General features: G+C 36.6%; 1 protein-coding gene across 2 annotated transcripts in view; it reads left to right on the plus strand.

Annotated features, from left to right (window-relative positions):
* ACSS3 (acyl-CoA synthetase short chain family member 3) overlaps positions 1-20,564 on the plus strand; it is a 67,830-nt gene that overhangs the window by 13,896 nt on the left and 33,370 nt on the right. For both annotated transcript variants that reach the window (XM_085570351.1, XM_077783546.2), the window contains 6 exons: positions 3,428-3,562; positions 3,858-3,998; positions 6,220-6,300; positions 6,384-6,479; positions 14,243-14,394; positions 18,910-19,013. In XM_085570351.1, coding sequence (XP_085426477.1) covers positions 3,428-3,562; positions 3,858-3,998; positions 6,220-6,300; positions 6,384-6,479; positions 14,243-14,394; positions 18,910-19,013 — 709 coding nt within the window. The remainder of the gene's footprint in view (positions 1-3,427; positions 3,563-3,857; positions 3,999-6,219; positions 6,301-6,383; positions 6,480-14,242; positions 14,395-18,909; positions 19,014-20,564) is intronic.

The following is a 20,564-nucleotide window of genomic DNA, read 5'->3' on the forward strand; positions in this document are numbered from 1 at the left end:
ATATCCTCAATCTACTTTTCAAAACATGCCCCAATTTTCAGTGTGATAAAGCTTTCATGATAAGTGAATTGCACACTCTTGAGGCTACCTGTAAGTACCTGTGTTAGACAGTAAAAATGCTTAATAAATAAAGAAGTTGCACAATAACCTAGCCTTTTTATTAGGCTTTTATGTGAATTGGTTTAGATGCTGCAGTATAGGACCCGATATTGGTAAAATTAATTGGAAAGTGTTAAAGATGTGCAGTGGAAGGCTGGATGTAAGATGCTCTTGTAGAAGAAAGATCAAACTTCATACTCCATTGGAAAGTCTGAGTGAAAGAAATAACAAACACTTTCTAGTGACTATGAAAAGGTACACTTGGCCAGGTTAGCTTAATTTATCTTGAATTTTAAATAGGTCTGGGAATGCTGCAGAGTCCTGCAGCGGGTAATTTCTACTTGTGTCAGGTGTTGGCAGTTACAGGCATTCTGCAGTGAATTGTGATGAAGTGATACAGAGCATGAGAACAGGATTTTTTGTCATCCTTCCTTTTACTTGAGTCTGGGAATATATAATTTGTAGTATTAAAGCAAAAGGTAGGTTCATGCAGTCATGGAAGGGACCTTTGAAGGTAATCTAGACTCACTTCCCATAATGAGCAGGGCATGTTCAGATAGATTAGGTTTCTCAGAGCCCTGTCAAACCTGACATTGAATGTTCCCTGGGATGGAGCATGTATCACCTCTTTGAGCAACCTGTGCCAGTATTTCACCACCCTCATTGCAAAAAATGTCATCCTTATATCTAGTTTAAATATATTTTCTTATAGTTTAATACTATTACGTCTTTGTTCCATTGCAGCAGACATTGCTCATGTCCAGCTTTTCATCCACCAGTATCTCAATCCTTCTTGGCAGGGCTGCTCTCAATCCCTTCATTCCCCAGAGTGCATTGATTTTTGGATGGCTTGGCCTGGCACAGGTGTAGGACCTTGCACGTGTGCCCTGTTGAAGCTCATTAAGTTCTCATGGGCCTACTCCTCAAGGTTGTCCATATCCCTCTGGATGGCATCCCCTCCTTCAGGAGTGTCAGCTGCATCACTTGAGGAGTATAAGAGAGTATAGAAGAATTTGTAGAAGGAGTCTTTACAGCAGGATGAAAATGTTTGTCTTGTACCAACATCTTTTACTATTGGGCCTTGCTTTATCTCATTTCTACTTCATAATGTTGCTGTTTTTTTTCTATAGCTCACTATCTATGTCATTCTTCTCCAGCAGACCCTTGAACTCTCCCTGTTTTTTCTTCAAACTTGTTATATTTCTATCTAATCTTAACATATGACTACATGGAGCCCCAGAAGAGGTGGGAAATTATCGCCGGCCAGGGGCTATGTACTAATCATGGACGGGACTACTGTGGCATGCGTCTCGAGCTGTTTATTTTTTAGCATCAGTCTCATTACAGGGTTATGACAATGGGAAGATGCCAGCAGCTCACATCCAGGCAACAGACCAAGAACTTAATGTTACAACTTACTTTATAAACTTTTTGACCAGTCAAACAAAGCAAAATCATATTGACAGTAGTTCTATCCAATCACTATAAGCACACGTACCTTTGGTTAAAACAATGCTTGCTTATTTCTAATACAATACTTGCTTGTAAGCTTCAAGATACAATGCACAGAGCTCCATTATTAAGCTTAGACCTTCCTAATATCTCACCAGATATACTTTCCTGCAACTTAGGAATTTATTCTACCCAAACGTTAATACACAGACTATTGTTCTATTTGTCCTTTCTTTCTACATCTTGTATACTTTTTCTGCTGACAAATCTTATAGCTACTGCTTACCTCTAATCACCATCCTGCTGTCTCTGAGGCCTGCCTTTTGCAATGTGCCCCAAACCCTCTGATTTTAAGGAATCCCACAGGAAATGGGTGTATGAAAGCAATATGGGAGCAGAGGTGCAGGGGAAATAATGCTATTAGGCATAGAGAAGAAAAGAGCAGTTAAAACAAGTAGTGGGCCTTTGATTTGCCTGGAGTGATCCATGCTTCTTCACTTTGGTAGTACATCACCTTACCTAATTTAGTATTGGTTATTTTTAGATGTCCTTACTACATACAAGGCAGTTGATGAGCACAAGTGGGATCATCTACAAATTACTATAAAGCTAGTGATAACAAGATTCTTTCATCTTAACACTTGAATAGGACTGTGTGTCTTGTATTTATTACAGTCTAACTTCAGAGTGGCCTCCCAATGTATTTCAGCTTAACTGCACTGTATTGTACATCTATTAAGTCAGTGCACTCCAAAAAGGAAAATCAATGAATGCTGAAATTTTAAAGCTCATCCAAAATGTTTACTTTGAATACACACCAATTAGGGATCTTTCCTGAATGACATATTTGGACAGGAAACATTTTATTATTGCACAAGAGAACAATTGAATTTGTACTTTCTCTGCTGAATTTAATTTAGCCTTAACTGTGACATTGTGGTTTATGCCTACTTAATGGGATTTATGCTAATGAATACAATTAGTAAACCAGCTTGATCAAACTGAGCACCATATGATAAATAAACTTCTAAAACTTCAAAACGACAGAGATTGAAGACTCGTTCTTTTCCAAGTAAAATATGTTCTAACACAGAGTTTCTTTGGTGCTTCCTTTTCTGTCCTGAAAAACAAAAAATAAAAATACCAATCTTTGGACCCAAGTTGAAATAGCTTCTATGCAGATTTCTTCACTTAAGCAGACTTAAATAAAAGGTGCGGTTAATGTATTGACAAAGATGAGAAATCTGCATTTGGAAGGAGATATTTAAAAAGCCCCAGAACTATACATATCTGATTTTTAGTAATTTTGCACCCTCAATCCTTCAACCATCTCTTGAAAAACTCTAGCCTTACTTTCCTTCCTGTGCCTTATGGCTTTTGCTTATTCTCTTCCTGTATTTCTAGTTTCCTGCCATCTCTTGTTTGCCTTCTTTTCCCTCTTTCTTCTCGTTTCCATCCTGTGACTTTTATTGCAGGCTGTGAAAAAGCCAGCAAAATTCTTCAGCTAGTATTGAAATGTGAAATTGGAAGCATTAGGTAGAAGGCAAAACAGTACAGCTAACTGTTGACGTCACTGCACCACTCTTTCTTTCATTAATATTTGTACAACTAATAAGAAGTTAATACTGTTGATTTCTTACTCAGATGTATTTGAAAACAGTGATGTGTTAGAAAGCATTAAATGTTCTTCCAAACAAAAAGCAGATGCATGGACAGTGAGATTACACAAGCTTAATTTACTCTAGAAAACTGATCTAACCCCTGTGTCTAATTATGTAAAGGTAAATTGTATATGTTGAATTTAATGGAAAATATTATTAGGTTACATATCTAAAATACATTGCAAATGTATATATTAACTTTCCTCTTCTTTTAGCCCAAACTTATTGTAACAGCAAGTTTTGGAGTAGAACCGAAAAGGAAAGTGGAATACTTATCTCTCCTAGAAGCAGCACTGGCAAGGGTACAGAGCAAACCTCATAAAGTTCTCATTTACCAGCGACCTAATTTGGTGGGTGTACAGTTGTACTGTCTTTATGCTAGCCTTCACTTATTTTTGTAGTTCATGTGCCTTTACTTTTTTGCAATAAATATTTTACTGTATCTGTTGTAGTTTGTTTTTAATTTTAAGGATGAGCATTATATTAATAAGATTTAAATACTAAATAGAACTAATGCAGTAGAGAGCTTACAGAAAATTGAATAGTACTGTATAAAAAATTTGAATATTATATGTTTTTTTAAAATGAATTCCATTTATTCCATGTAATTTTCTTTTGACAGTTTTCTTATTTTTCAATGGGCAGGGCCATGTTCCTCTTACCAGAGGCCGTGATCTTGACTGGGAAGAAGAGCTTGCAAAAGCCCAATGTTCAAAATGTGTCTCTGTTCCCTCAGACCATCCACTTTATATTCTGTATACATCTGGAACAACAGGTTTGCCCAAGGTAAAGGACTATGACTAGTCTAAGTGCCTGTGACCAACTATTTGCAGTTCTCTGTGAAAAAATATTTAATTGAAAAGGTTGAAAATGTTTGCTAGAGCACAATGCTATAAATTATCCACATTTAACAAATGGTTTCTTCATTTGTAGAATCTCTTTCTTCACATTTCGCTATTTTAAAGGCAGTGCCTAGGAATAAATAATCGTTTTAAATTTAAATAGTAGTAGTATAAAGATGCATTTTCTTTAGTTGTTTGTACAAAATAAACTTTTGAGGATAGCAGAATGTATTTTATTCAGTACTGTCTTCTGTGTTTTAACTTCCTTAGATAAGCATAGTATAGTTACTTAATAACAAGACCAGTTAATATATCACTTGTGTGATAGCATTGATTGCTGACTAATCTTGTTCATTATTTACATATTAGCTAATTTTCTTGTAGATAAGATGTGCTGAATGACATTACAGATTAAATGAAATAAAGCTTATGTTACTGAACAGTTCCGAGTACATAATACCCTGAAAATAGAAGTTAAGTGAAAATTAACAAAGGGTATTCTCTGAAAATGTTTGCTTTTGAATGTAAATTAGTTTTTAGAATGTATTTTTAAAGAATTGTATTTAAAAAGTTAACTCTCTGTGTGTTTGCCTGGTACTTAAAATGCTCATTTACAATGTGGAAGACAAGCTTAATATAATTTTATGGCGATAGTCTTACTACCATTTATTCAGAATCTCTTAGAATGTAATGGAAAACAAACATCAGATTTGTTGAGAAAAATGCCTTCTGCTTTTACCTTCAATGTGGGCCCTTGAAAGCAACATACATATCCTAAATCATTCAGTTGTATTGTCAAAAAACCCAAGATAAGATCCTTTGTTACAACAGATATTTTCCTTGACAGAGTATCAATATAGTATCTCAGAGGTAATAGGTCTCAGAAGTTTACTTCACTGTGTTGTCTCTGCAGAGAAAAGTACAGACATCTTAAATCAATCACCCTTACAAGAGAGATATTTTCAACTAGCAGTAAGCTACGATAAGTAACTCTCAGTGAATAAAATAACTTTTTTATTTATTTATTTAAGTAACTTAATTTTAATGGTCATGTAGGTAAAACTACTTGGTTATAACCATCCTAAAAAAACTTTTGTTGATCTCAGAACAAAGGCTAAGTTAGAAGCTGAGTTGAACAAATGGAATCTGCTGTCTGAAATTGGTGAAGTGTTTGTAAACCATTCTCTGCCTTAGCAATCTCCATTTTAGTTAATGTATCTCTGCAGTCTCTTATTTCTTGGATGAGATCTGAAAGTGCCTATTTCATTCTGTTAAATACATCAAGAGACTGTACCATGCCTAGCACAGACAGACAGCTGCATTGTAATGTCTGTGCACTGCATATTTGTTTGGTCCAGTGGATTTCATCTGACTTTTAGTTCAGGATACCAGGATGTAGTTTACTTAATTCTTCAAGGAATAATGTGCTAGAAGGTGATATTGTCAGTATGTCAATATGGTCAATATTTATTGACCATACTAACATTGCAAAATATGTCCAAAAGTTTCCTGTTAATGATGTTCCAGAGCTGGTTTTGGTTTACCAAGGTGCACGATGCTGTCAATAATCTCTCATTCTAATTCTCAAATCCCTCTTTTAGCTGAAGACTGGGGTGGTATTCATTTAGCATTCATGTGTGTACTTCAGGCTAGATGAAAAAATTTCAAGAATATACTCTGACATCTTTAAAAAGAGTCAGAGCAGAAAGGGACATTTCAGGGAGTAATTCACCCCAGTTTTTCCAGGGGTCATCTACTTTGCAGGTGTGAAGATGATATAGATAGAGTAGGCAATGAATTTAAAATGTGCCTAGCATCGGGATGGTACAGTTTAAGTGAGGTAAATACTTAATCTCTTATTTTTTGTCAGTATATATTGACTATTTGTATATCCAACTTTATGAGAGAATTTTAGCTTTGTTAGTTATCTTTTGAATGTTTGTTTTACTGTATGTTTGGTTTTTGTTTTCCATAACTACTTCCTTAGTGGAAGTGTTAGTATGTGCTTGTTGGAATAGATTCTTTTCATAAGTAAGAAGTATTTGAGCTGGATAAATTTAATTCCATTGCTACTAAATCATTAAAATTTAATTGAACACAGCAATATGATTGTATCCTTCAAATCTTAATCTTAAATACTTAAATACTCAAATTTCCTCATTTAGGGTGTTGTGAGACCAACTGGTGGCTATGCAGTTATGCTGAACTGGACTATGTCAGCTGTGTATGGACTCAAACCTGGTGAGGTAATTCTATTTAAATGTCATGTAAACATTTTTTAATACCTCTTAATACTCCTAACTATAATTTTGGTTATATTTCATTTTAGGTATGGTGGGCAGCTTCTGATTTAGGCTGGGTTGTTGGTCATTCCTACATTTGCTATGGACCTCTCCTTCATGGTAATACTACAGTTCTGTATGAGGTATGATTCAGTCTAAAAAACCCTCCTTAGAAATGGCAGCATCTCCTCCAGCTGATGGTCCAGATGATCTTGTTTATGCCTGTCTATTCTTCATGCCACAGATATTTAAATTGTGTGTGTATTTATACTCTCCAATCTATTAGAGTAATTTTTAAGGAAAATTTACTTCACAGTCCTTCAAGTTTGTCTATATTTGTGTGAAGAGTGATGGTTAGTGGCATAAGGAACCCTGAAAGAGCAGAACTAGAAATGGATAATGGTGGAGTGTACCTGGGTTATTGATTAGACTACTTTTATTTTGGAATCAGGAGAGTTGTTGTCATGGTTTGACACTGGCACAATGCCAGTGCCTCCATGAAAATGCAATCTCTCAAATGAATGCTGTGAAATGCAATTGAGAACAGAGCAAAGCAGGCCCAAGCTTAATAACAGGAAAAAAAACTTTATTAAGCTACTACTATAAAAGAAAAAAAGAAAGGAAAAAAAACACACAAAGATCAAAATGAAAACCTTGCAAAGCATTCCTCCCCCTACCACCCAACTCCAACAAACCACAGTGAGACACAATCTGGACCCCAATCAGGTTTCCACCCTCCAGACAATTGATTCTCAGCCCTTTGAGGGAGACAGGAGTCTCTCCTGTGCCACAGACCCCCCAAGAAATACAGCTGCCACATCCTGTGCTTCCATGTCACACATGGCACCGCCCGGAGAAGTTTGCCATGGTGACCCTTCTCTTTCCATGCACAGTGCTCTCACCACCAATGCATGGATGGTCAGACTGCTTTTAGGATTTTTCCTTTCAAGGATGCCTGCCAAGAGGGGAGAAAAACAACAGTTCAGTTTTTCATTTTTTGGGACCACAGTCCCCCCCATTTTCCCCTGGGGCTGGGGGTCCAAGAACAGAGATCTTCTTCTCTTCTCCTTCTTTTGAGGACAGGGGGCACCACCACAAACCCCCTAACTTTTTTCTGTTCGCTCCACTTCTGTCTTTTCCCAGCTGAAGCAGGTCTCTTGGCTCACTGGCATCCTCCTAAAATACAGTCTCTCTTGGAGGAGAAGATTAATTCCATGTGTGGCTACCAAGGAGAAAGTCCAGCCAAAAAGCCACTCCTTCACCCCCCACCCCCATCTAGAATTTCTCCTTCTAACATCCCAGGGTCCAAGCTGTCCCTCTTCCTCTCTTTCAAACCGAAGAGGGAAAAAATTTCACAAAGCTTTCATTTCTCAAGGAAGGGTTAAAAATCCGAACTCCCAGGATAGCTCGATGCCCAGACTCCAGCGGATCCCACAGGCAGCTGGGCACCTTGTGGCCCCCCCCTCGCTCTTCTTACCTGCGGTGAACCGCTGATAAAAACTGCTGCTGCTATCTCTTTCTCTCTCTCTCTTGAGAGAGGGAGACTCTGGGGGGGAACGGAGACATCCCAGATTTCTCCACCCTTCCACGACAGTTGTGTTTTGCATGTTTTGTGATGAAAAATACCGGATCTTAGTTGGATGCAATTGGAAGTTGTATGCTTGGAACCAGAACTTCTAATGAGTGTTGTCTCTTCTTTCCTCTCTACCACTCAAGGAAACTGAACTCAAGGCACCGATGACATCTGGGGCTTAGTCCTTCCCTTCAGGGGATGAAACCTAGTGGGGTGGAGAGGAGACTAGTTCAGTTGGAGTGGCCTATGGCATCCTTATTTTGCTGCTCAAAAAAGTAATCGTACTGCCTTAATTGTTACTTTTACAGACTTTATTGCTGATTTTTCTGAATAAGAAAGAGCAAAAAACTTCACCCAGTAGCAGACATACACATTTGCAGACTCAAATATTGTATTAGCTTGAGTACTAAATTACTGTGGTCTAATTAATATTTAAGTGCCTAATAGATTTTAATTAGATTCTTCATTCTAAGGGGATTAACTCAGTACTACCACAATAGTTGAGAAGAGGAAACCAGTGTAGAAAAATTGGCAAATGCTCATAGACAATAAAAATATTTCAATAGTTTTATTGTGACTGCTTTTGAACACTGATGTGCTAGGCTGCATTAAAATTATTGCATGAATTTTCAGAAGATAATCACTGCAATGAAGACATATTCATTCTAGTAGGTGTAGAGTAAGCCAAGAAGGAAGTGGAGTAAGGAGTTCTTCAGTATTTTCTGTTGCATAGTCATCTTACAGTGAAGTTTTATCTCTATGTGAATGCATGGGGATCAACGTAATTATTATAATTGTAAAGGTACCTCTGAGTTTAAACTGTTGTAGAAAAAAAGGAGTAAAAATTCTACTTTTTTAACAGTGAACATAAGAAAAATTAGAGTTAGTATCAGGCTGACCTACATATCTGCTTTGTGATTTTTTGCACTTGGTGCGATCGTTATTAAACAGAAATAGTACTTTTCCCATTTTTCTTCTCCAAGATGCCACTAATCAAGGCTTCAGACAGTGTTCATGACATAAGCGTCATCTTTTTGAGGGTTTATAATGGGCAGAAAAGGAATGTGTCTGAACACACAGGAATACAAGTAATATTTACAAAGAGAATAGTGCATAATTTTTCCTCTGCTTAGAAGGCTGTATTAATAGTAAATATTCAGAAATTTTTAGTCAAGTCTCTTAAATGGTTGCCTAATTACATATTTTGGGTTATGGAATATCACTGTTTAGTCACAGGGAAAGAACATCACATTCCTTTTGCTTGTGGCCCACCACTGTTGAATGTAAACTGTGCTGATTTCATACCCTCACTACTTCAAGTGTTTTATTTATTTTTAAATTACTTAGGTGACACCTTGTCATTTTAAAAATTACTATAGAAATTATGCTTTTAGTTTTCACTTGCTGTTACACCATTTTCAGAATGAAAAAATGATGGTGAATTATTTTGAATACAAAAGCAAGTGTATTTTTTGTTTTGGTTTGTTTGGTTTAAATAATCTGTCCTGCTTTGTTTTTTCTCCAAAACAACAACAAATAAGCTATTTGAAATCTCACAGCCCACTCTAGGTTGCTCTCGCTAATAGGGTTTCAAGCAACAGGGCAGTATTAAGAGAAAGTCTAGTTGCTATTTGTGGTCCTGTGAAAAAGCAGCATTGTAGTTACAGTGTTTGGGACTAGGGTAAGCAAGAGGATACCCACACTTGTCAAGCACCAGCCATTAAAGACTTCATTTGAGTGGTCTAGGTCAGAGAATGACCTACTATCCTACACAGAGCTGTAGCATCTTTGTGTGCCTGGAGTCTCTCACAAGGCTCTCTGGAGTTCTGTAGTTGCAGCAGATTTGCAGCATATGTAAGAGCAACAGGTTTGAAATTACTCTTCTTTGGCACAGTTCTTGGAGATATCCAGCTTTTCTTGCTGTTTTTTTGTAAGCCAGTATCATCAGCCTACAAAGCAAACACTGTCTCTGAAGTCTGGCAAGGATCACTCTGCCATCACCCATACTGATTGTGGAGCAAATTTAGTAGCACATGTTGCCTCAAGTCTTCAGTGGAGCTTTGGCAGCAGGGTCACTATCAGAAGGCTGAATGCCTCTGTGAGCATATTCTTTTGGATCCTGATATGTCAGGATTTTGTGTGTGCTTTGGCATCAGCAGGTTTTAGTGGCATGCACTAAATTTTCTATACAGAGAGAATTTCCTCATAATTTTGGATTTAGTGGTAATTAAACAACACGCTGTTGTTAGGGATCTAGAGAGGGAATTGATGCACTCTTACTCCAGCATTGTTGGATATTTTATTATAGCTCTTCTTCTGTGTCTCTTCCCTCTAGTAATCTATGCTTGTGGCTTCTCACTTTATCCATACAAGAACTTTCCTATCCCCTTGGTAATTCTTGGTGTATGTGAAACTTTTTTGATAATCATGTGTGAAATCATAAATCATCAGCACATTTTGCCTCAGAATGTCTGCTTAGCTGTTTGACATCTCATAAATTGCATGCTAAATCTAAGTGCTTCAAGAAAGATGTTCCTGTCTGTCTGTCTCAGAGTCTCTTGGTAGGTATTTTCTGTGGGAATCTTCCTAGCTCATACAAGAAATGTCTGTTCTTACTTTCCTCTTTTAAATTAGGTGAGACAGATCACTCTCTTTCCTACTGCCCTGCTCCCATTTACTGTGCTCTCATTTCCTGTCAACCAAAGATATTATTGCCAGTAACTTTTAAAAATCAATTTCATTCATTTTCATGATGTGAATACTGAATAGCAACAGGTCTCAAACTTGATCACTGCAGAAACCCAGTGGAAGTATCTAATTTGTTCAGTTCCCAATTGACTCAGCAGTTTGTCAACATATTCTGAATTCAATTACCCTGTGGTTTACTGTTTGTATTGCTAACTTTTAAAAATAAAAATTGCATGCGGTAATAAGCCTTCATGGAATATGGTAGTACTTCTTAAAATTTTTGTATAATAAATGACTATTCTTTCTGTAGATCTTATTTGTAGGTTTTGGGCTCTGAAATGAATTTGCACTGTCTCAGATATGTGTTACAATCTGATTATAAGGGAGATTAATTAAGGTGCAAACAAGACCATATGCCAAAGTCAATAGTATGGATTTTATTTATCAGTAAATGTGAGGTAGAAAGAAATATAAAAAAAGAGGAGGGGGGAAAGAAAGGGACACAGGGGAAAGTAAGTCACCACCCCTGTTGATCCAGGGTGTACTGTTCATCCTCTTCTTCTGTTTTTCTCTCTGGTGGGTGTCCCATGAAACATAGAATTCAATGGGTATTAATATACATTCAAGTGTACATGGGAATGCCCAAGCACCTCCCCTTATGAGGGAGTTCTACACTGTCTTATGCAGCAGAGTCTGAATCTATTGAAAAACTTTGAATCACTTGCAGTCCTCTGGTATAAAGCCTGAGGAATGAGTTTGGGGACCTTTGGGGATCTTTGATGGTTCATGACCCCTTCTTAGACATGAGAGTCGCCTCTCATGTGGTTGTCTCATGGTGTGGATGTTCACTCTCTTGGTCTTACGTGTGAGTCTAGGATTCAGTCAAAGAGAGAAACAGGAGTTTCTAGCCAGGCAGAAGCCTGGGAAAGAGTTGGAAAAGAATGTAAATAATTCTCTATATCTCTTGTTATTCACATTGTTTACAGTTAAGTTCTATCACTGTGCATCAAGCACTTTGCACCAATGTGGTGGGTTGTTTTCACTTCAGAACCAATAGAGTTGTTCCTCACGAATCTCTGTATAAAAGAGCAGTGTATTTTGAATAAACCGGAGTTTTACTCCCAGCAGCCTTCTGGTCAGTCTCTTCATTCCTGTCCTGCCTTGACAGTGACCGTTATGTGGACCAGAGGTTTTGCCATCACACTCCCAAAAGCTCACCTTCTCTCTCTTGGACGCATTCTTCTTTCCCAGCCCTGTTTACTTCTCCTTAGACCTGAGGTAGTTGGACAGCAGTGCCACCTTTATCTTATCTCAAGTTCCCTGTCAGGTAGCTTAACAAATTCCTGTCAGGAGACATATTTGAAGAGATGGACTTGGGTTGCAGATGAGCTTCTTTGCACACTTTGCTACAGTGGGCAACGATCTTAAAAATGAGCCATTAACCATTTCAGTCTCACAGATTATGTCCATTTTTGTTTATCCTTTGTTGAACTCTGAACAGCTTCCAAGAAACTTGGGAAGTTTTTCTGCAGAATCTGTAAGAATATTTTATACCTGTGCCAGATTTGTTTTTTTTTTTTTCCTAAATGAATATCTTATTCTCTGGGTTATATTTCCTATCAACTGTCAGGTGAATTTTCTTTTTACTCTTTGTGTTTTATTTTGTTTTCTCCTATATCTGAGACTGGTAACTCCAAACCTAAACTGCTTTAACTTACCTGTGATATAAATATGCACCTGTCAGAGTCCTGCAAGTTTATCCAAGCACTCCTGAAGGTTTAACAGTTGGTGTAGAAGATACTGTCAGGTTCAAGCTTGCTGGAAGTTTGAGGCACAGGCATGCCTGTGACTTAGCTCAGGGAGAGATCTGGTGTGAAGCAGGATCTGGGAGGGAGTGGGTGTGCTCAGGACCACATAGCCCTTTTATGGGCTCTGGATATTTACATTTGGTTAAAAGTAACAGCCTACTTTATTACTGCAGACTAATCAAGTTCAGCTTGCTCTACAGCTAGGTGTTTTGGTGTCCAAGATGATTGATGCTAGTTCAAGTACATATTTACTTAATGAGAAGCTTGTGGCAATTTGGGGTTTTCCAGAGTCAGAGGCTATTTGTTTTAGCACTAGTGATGAGGGCTTGAACTTTTAACCAGGTGTCTACAGACCTGCAGGTATAGTGAATATTACAGGGAGAGAGTGTCAACTTGAACAAACATGTTCATGAACAAATACTGATGAACACATGAAAGTTGTGATGAAGCAGTCTGCTAGAGTGGTGTTTCAAGACCATCTAGTAAAAGATTTTTCTTTGCGTACTGTGTGTTATCTGACAGGAAAAAGGACTCACTTTTTAACAAGCATCATTTTGCATTTCTTTTTGGTAATTAAGGATAGGCTAATTGCAGAAAGAGGGCTTTTCTACTTGGGCTGGAAATTTATTTTCTCTCCATTTTCTCTCCATTTATTTTCTCTCCATTACTGCCTGCTTAATGCTTTAAAAAAAATGGCTTTTAAATTGTGCATTCCATTTTGTCTTATTTTTAAAATCTTTTGTGGTACTCCTCTTTTTGAGAACGCCTCTCACCAGGACCAGTATCTCACCATAAAGCTGCAAAACCACTGGTACATATCCAGCCTTGGCTGTCCTGTGTTCTTTGAATCTGATTAATGGTTCACCAATGCTCTTGCCAGTGTTCAGGCCCAGCTGGATGCAGTACGAAAAGTGTGTATCTCTCAATTTGCGTGCTCTGTCAAAGTTAATCTTCTAAGTGCGGCCTTTCTAGTGAAAACGTTATGGTGATACCTGTGTTAAAACTCATTCTACATTAACATCACCTTCTAATTTCAGAATATGTATGGAGCCGTTCATGCAATGTGGTAATTACACTTACAGTAAGATTATGACTATATGATTCTGTGCTGACTGCTGATCATATTTTCGACACCATAAAAAGCATTCTTGATTATTTTTTGTTAGGATTACTTACTGTTGAACAATTTGTCATAAATGATTACTTCTGTTTACAATTTGACTATGTCCCTTAGCTCAAGAAAAACCCTACCCCAAACCAGACCACAGTCTGGTAGCACACTAAAACAGAATAGGGGCCCTTCAGGATCTCTCCAGGCTTCATGTGGGGTAGCATGAAGGTTCCAAAAAGTCAGTTGTAAGCAGGTAAGTGGGAATCTTTCCAGATTTGAGAATAAATTTTAGGTAAGAAAAAGCTGTCTGTGCATGGGAGTATAGCTGCAGTGCCACTGTGTCCGGAGACTCCTTGTTCAAGAGGGAGTGTGGGTGTTCTCTGATTGCATCTCAGGGTAGATATAGACATGACTCTCTCTGCTGCCAGTGCAATAGCATATCTTTGTGTCTATCTTTTGATTTGCATGTCCGTTTGTCCTAATTTTCTAAGTAGTAACTAGTATGTGCTATGTTCATGTAAGGCATGGTTCCTAAAGCTCGTGAATTTATTTCTACAAGTGAACACATTCATGGTATTATTATTTTTAACAAAGCCTCCTTTGAAGTCTTATTTGAAATTACTTCTGTTGCTGTGCTACCACTACTGTTACGTGCTCAAGGCTTGAACTGTCAAGGAATTATGAGGTATTTTTATCCTGTGACATTTTAAATTATTCTCTCCATAGGGGAAGCCTGTGGGAACGCCAGATGCTGGTGCCTATTTCCGTGTGCTAGCAGAGCATGAAGTAGCTGCCTTCTTTACTTCACCAACTGCAATTAGAGCAATCCGTCAGCAGGACCCTGAGGCAGCCTTGGGAAAGCAGTACTTGCTGAAAAGGTGAAGTAAGGATATACTGGAAGCAGTTTTTTCCAGAAGGAGGCTGCATGAACTAAGAGTAACAGAGTATATTTTGCCCACCTCTGTAGAGTGCCATTTTAATCTATTCTTGAAAATATAGGTGTACACATATCTGCTTGCAAATTTCTACTGACAGTTTTGAGGAAATAAAGGCTGTTAAAAAGTCTGACTCTAATGTTAAGAGCTTTTACTGAGTTAGGATTCCTCTCACATCTTTTACTTTACTCCCCTGTGCTTATACTCTGCAATACAGTCTTGGATTATGTCATCCCATACTGCTTTTTCCACATGACCTCTCATATTGTTAAGGGCACAGAATCTTTAGTGTTTGTTTAATCAGAAGCTAGTCAATGTTTTGGTAGCTCTTCCCCAACTTCATTATTGTTTCTGGTTATGTGTCCACAGAACTATTTCCTGAAATGTATTGCTTTTAAGGTGCTTATCACTATACTATCAGCATGCTTCAAAGTCTTAGCTGAGTTCATGCTCATAAATCCCCTGTGAGGTGAGAGAGTGGTATTATCTGTATTTTGCAGATGGTAAGCTGAGTCAAAGAGAGATTAAGGTCAAAGTCTTCTGTTAGTTTGGAATATCTAGTCTGAGACACTGAAATACCACTGTGTCAAAGATTGAAGTATTATATGGTTAAAATGCGATATTAGCATTATATTTATGAAATGCTTCTCATAGTAACTTGGGTCTGCGATTGTTCAATACTTCTACAGATCAAGTTTCTGAATCTTATGGTAAACATTCTAAAACTTAAAAATACATGGGTTTGGATCCCATCTAATCTTGAAGTTGAATGATTTGCTCAGCATCAAACAGGGATTGTGTCAGACTGTATAGGCAGTATTCAGTCACAAGAATATCTATTACCACTCTTGTTCAAAGAGAAGGGGAGCTTCTTTAGACCTCCACATTCTTAATTGCTCAGGAAAGTTTATTATTAAGCTGGATTTTTTCATGAGGTATTCATTACAATCTTATCTTGTAATGAATTACTTTTTTCCATCTGTTTTGACTGCTATCATCAACCCTTTATTGACAAGAAAGTGACTCAGATTCTAGAAAATTTAACTGCTGTTCCTTGGCATTTCTTAGGCAATTACTTTGTCTTTAGAGTATTCATTCAATGGGAAATCTGCTTACCTGGCTTGTAAGTTGTCACATTCTCTGGCCAGATAAGAATTCTAGATAAGAGTCTCATTGCAATATCTGCTGCCAGACGTATAAAGAGGTATTTCATCATTCCTATTCAGTCATATCAAATGAGCTTCTCCACTTGTCTGCAGCTTTATTCACTCAGCTTTGGACCATGTAGTTTACTGGGATGTGATGCCTCTTTACTAAACCCTCTAATGCAGCATTTAATATCTAGTAGGTACAGTTGTTAAGAAAATCTATCAAGTGAATAAAATTTCCATTCTAGGGAAATACTTGGGTTTGGGTGTTACTTGGATAGACTTTTTTATTAAAGGTTGAGTGATTTCTGTCTGATTCAGTTTGAAAGCAGTCTTAGTTCATTTAGTTGATCAATTATGCTTTCTTCTTTGATATGTGGTGAAGAATCTTTGAAATGCCTTTCTGCTTAATGCATTAAAACAGATTCTTACTTTAGAGACTGCATCCAGGAATGCAATCCTGAAAGAGGTTTCCACCATGGTACATTTTATTTCTGAAAAGTTCTGTTAAATAAATGGTAGAAGTTAATGTCACTAAAAAAAATAATGTTAAAAAAGACAGTTACTGATGAAAAAAGGAGGTGGTGGGATGTTTGTGGCATCACTGGCCTCTGCACAAAATTATATATATGAATTTTCCAAAGGTCTGTTGTGAATGCTTTAAATTTTTTGTGTCTATTGGAGACAATTCTTGAAATTTCTTTGCTTTTGACACAAAATGCCCCCTTTGTCTTAAACACAGCTCATGCTTAATGGTAAAACCGATGTTTAGTTTTTAGTACTGTAGGTCAAGAGCTCTGTTTAACCACATATTTATAGAGATCTAAAGACATAGCTTTTGAAAACATCCAGTGCTGCTGACCATTGCTGCCTGTCATATTGGAAGAACAAGTAACATCCAAGATCTCATGAGCTTCATCTACCTAATCATATTCTGTTCGGCTCTTTGAATCCATTCTCCTCTTCAGAAGGTAGCTCCATAATACCAAGCTGTTAACTCTTCCCATATTTGGAATCACACTTCATCTTATAATTGACATAATTGTTGTGAAATTGTTCTAATTTCCAAACAATTGACAAGTCATGGTTTTGCATGAAATGGGGCAACAACTCAGCAGTTTAGATTGATGTTCAAGTAATTTGTCATTTGTGTCCCATAGTCTACTTTGCTTGCTTGACTTTTGGTCAGTTGAGAATGTTCTGCAGTTTTACATCAAGAGTATTTAGAGATTCTAGGTTGTTCATCTGATATGTAAAGTATTCATTATTCATTATAAAGTATTCAAGTAGATAAGAAACTTCCATTATCTGTCTCATAATGCAGGAACAAGAGGATGTGAAATTAAAGTAACAAATTCAAAACTGTTAGAAGGAAATCATAGAATTGACATTTTACAAATGCTGCTAAGAGGATATGTAATTAAGACCCACAACCAATTACAATTGAAGTATGTAATGCAGTTCTGCCTGCTTCTCTCTGTTCTGTGCTGCTGTTGATCAAACATGGCCCTTCCTGGTGGAGTCCTGAATTGTGCTGAGCCTTTGTGGAGCTGAGTTGCAGTTGTGTTCTGTGTCTTTCTCTGTGACTCTGTCACTAAAACATCCAATGCTTGGATTCTCATATTCAAGGTAAAATCTCTTCAGGGAAGGAAATGAACAAACACGCAAACACGTCAATGGAGAAAAATCAGAAGATGTGAAAACATTTTTTAAAATTTTGCATCTTTAAATAAGTAATTAAAAAATATCAATATTATGTGTGTGTAAATATATATTTATATATACACATACGTACGTGGTCTCCATGTGCATTAAAAATTATTAAGAATTCTTTATTTCCAGTTAATGTTTAGAAGTACAAATCAATCTTCATTGGTGTATTTTTAGGAAAAAAAAAATGCTTATATAATATCATGCAGATAGAGTTTCTCTTTGCCAGACTACCCCCCCGCCCCCAACAAACTGGTGTGTGCATTCCAGAATTTAAAAATAAAAACATTATCCCAAAATCTTTTAATTTGGAAAAGTGAAGCTCAGATTATTACCCATATGAACTTATAAGCTTTGGTAAGTAGCTTGAAGATGTGGTTTCTTCTGTGCTTGGAGTGACACCAAAATGTATGTGCTGTGTTGAACAATATTTATTGCTTCAGGATCATTAGGAACATTGATCTGTCCCCTGTATGTCAGGTGATATTCTGCTGAACTCCTGTATAGGGTCTAAAAGCTTGATTGTGCTGAATTTCATGTTAGGAATGTAGGTTTTCAGGACAGCTGAGGACATTTATTTAACAGGGAGGCTTTAGGACCTTTCTTCTCAATTAACTGCATTGCAGGGATAGATAATTGCAGTAACAGGTGCAGTGGGCTTTTAAAAAAATTGTTCAGTGGGACATTTCATAGCCATTGCCATCCCTTGTTTTGCTATACTGTTTGAGAGGAGGAAATAATTCCATGGTTCTTATGCTTAGACTTATGGCACTTTTTTCTGATACTTGTTGATGGTTTTGTGCTTTAAGTTTGCCAAAGAACTAATTTTTCTTCTTCTTATAACATAAAATTGATCTTAAGCCTGCAGATTATTAAATCTGATTACTAAAGCTGGCAATTCAAAAGAAAGGAATTTTGCTTTTGACTCGGGATAACAAGATATCTTAACTTTTCCCTAAGTCTTATATGTTCTTGGTGTTTGTCCAATTTGCTTCCTGAATTTTATTTTCATGGAAAGATGAAACTTGTAGTCTTTCTAAATTATATCCCTCTGAAGTGATATTTGTGTCATACTGACTAGATCTAAGAATTCTCTCTTTTTGTGGCTACAAATCTACTGGTTTTACAACATCAATGCAGTTTGTGTCCACTGCTGAGGGACAAGAGTGAAGTTTTGTGTTCAGCAGTTGTTTTCATTCAAAATGTGCTGAGGAGAGACTTAAAGTGAAATAAAATGTCAATGACACACATCTGGCTGTGGGAGATTGTATTGCAATGCTAACAAAGATATCTACCTAGTTTCTGTGTACAGAACATTTAATTATTTTTTACTTCAACTGACAGTTGCTTGCCTCTGGTCTCCCAAGGTCTTTGCATTCAGCAAATAAAGTTTATTTTACATAATGAAGTATTGAGTAGCTTAAATTAATGCTGCAAATATTCAAGTTGTTACTTAGTAGGAAAGAGAAAACAAAAAGTAAAAATCCTCCTTTGTCTTTTCCCTTGATCTGTGACAGTGGCCAGGGACATGTTTTGCATTCATTATCTTGTTTTCCTTTCCATATCCAGATCAAGATACAGACTTTATTTTTATTTAAAGGTTCAGGATGATGTTTGTAGCTGGTGAGCACTGTGATGTGAACACACTAGAATGGTCAAAAAGAGTCTTCAAGGTACCTGTCTTGGACCACTGGTGGCAAACTGGTGAGTGGTTTAAAATGCCCTTTGTAAAATACAGTGAGGAGAGTATTTACAGACTTGTTTCCTGAGTCTGAAGGTAAAATTGTTTTTTTCTTGCCATGAACTTGTAAATAAATGTAAAAAAAAAATCAAGCAGGAGGAATGTTTTTTTGGAAGTGGTCTAAAAAGTGACTTCAGAGTATTTTTAGAAAAACATGACATTTGTAAAGCTATATAAAAAAAGAAGGTATTTGCTGATACACATGTTTAAAAAAAGAAGTTTGTATCAGTATTTTTCCAGGTGTGTTCTATGTTGTTTGCCTGTGTGACAAAATGTTTGCTATTTAAGGCTTAAACCTAAGTTTTTTTGCATTTGTAATTTGTAGAATTAAAAACAGATAATCTGCTGCATAGAGTACACTTCTTGGTCTTTAATACTGTTCTGTATGGTTGTCATCCAACTTCTAGTGATTATTTTAGAGTGTTTCCCATTTGTTTCACTGCAATGAAAGAAGCAGAGTACTAATCTGTGGGTAACTTTGCAAAAATCCTAGTTGAATCCTGGATTAAGTCTTGATCAGATGTATCTCCTTATAACTGTGGATTCACAGATCTTTAGATTTCACTATTAGAAGATTGTTTGGATTTTGCTTCCTACACACATTGCTGATTAAACAGTGAAAATGTATTACAAAAGTTTACCCCTTTCACTTTCTCTTTATCTATACCTCTTGTGTTTTCTGTGGATCATTGATTTAAGATATGTGGTCTCTTTCTCTATAAAGAAAAACCTTCTGAGTTTCTCCCATGATAGATCAAATAGAAGCTATAGAACATTAAAGAGAAAGTGAGAAACTGTTATTTCATCTATATATTATGCAGTTAAGTCAGTTGAGGGAGCTTAAAATGCATTGTTTTTATTAAAAAACCCAAAACACAATCTTGGATAAATACTGAAAAAGTTCTGGAAGATAGTAGTTTCATTTTTTATTTAACCTGTGTTTAATTAATTTAAATTAAACCCAGATTAATCTGCTGATTAGCTGATTAATACAAGGCAAAATACCTCTGTTTCATTCAGTTCACTATGATCCTAATGTCTGTAGGCAGGCTTGAATGATACAGAATGAGAAATTAACTGAAAAGGGCTAAAAAATTAAGTGAAATTAACTGAAAAGGGCTAAAAGAGATAATACATTTGATAAATAGCTGAACTGTCAATAATCAATGTTACTATGTGTAATTTTGCATGTGGTTTTACGTGTTTATGCAGATATAAAGATATATATTGCATATAAAATTGCCATAGCTTTTGCATATGTTTAGTGCAACAGTTTCGTGTTACAATGTGCTTTCAGATTTATCTCACGTATGTAAATATCAATGAGAGATTTTAAGCATATGGATATAATACACACTGTATAGAGGTAGGACTGTGTTTTAGACATTTTTCAAAGACGACCAAGACTCAGCTCAGACTACAGTCTGTTTCTTGATTTGTATATTCAGGGTGTGCTCTTAAATTAAATTATACTGTGACTTAATGAACTAAGGCCATTTCAAATACATTGTTTT

The sequence above is a fragment of the Lonchura striata genome, chromosome 1A (genome assembly GCF_050655825.1).
Source record: "Lonchura striata isolate lonStrDom1 chromosome 1A, ASM5065582v1, whole genome shotgun sequence".
Taxonomy (NCBI): domain Eukaryota; kingdom Metazoa; phylum Chordata; class Aves; order Passeriformes; family Estrildidae; genus Lonchura; species Lonchura striata.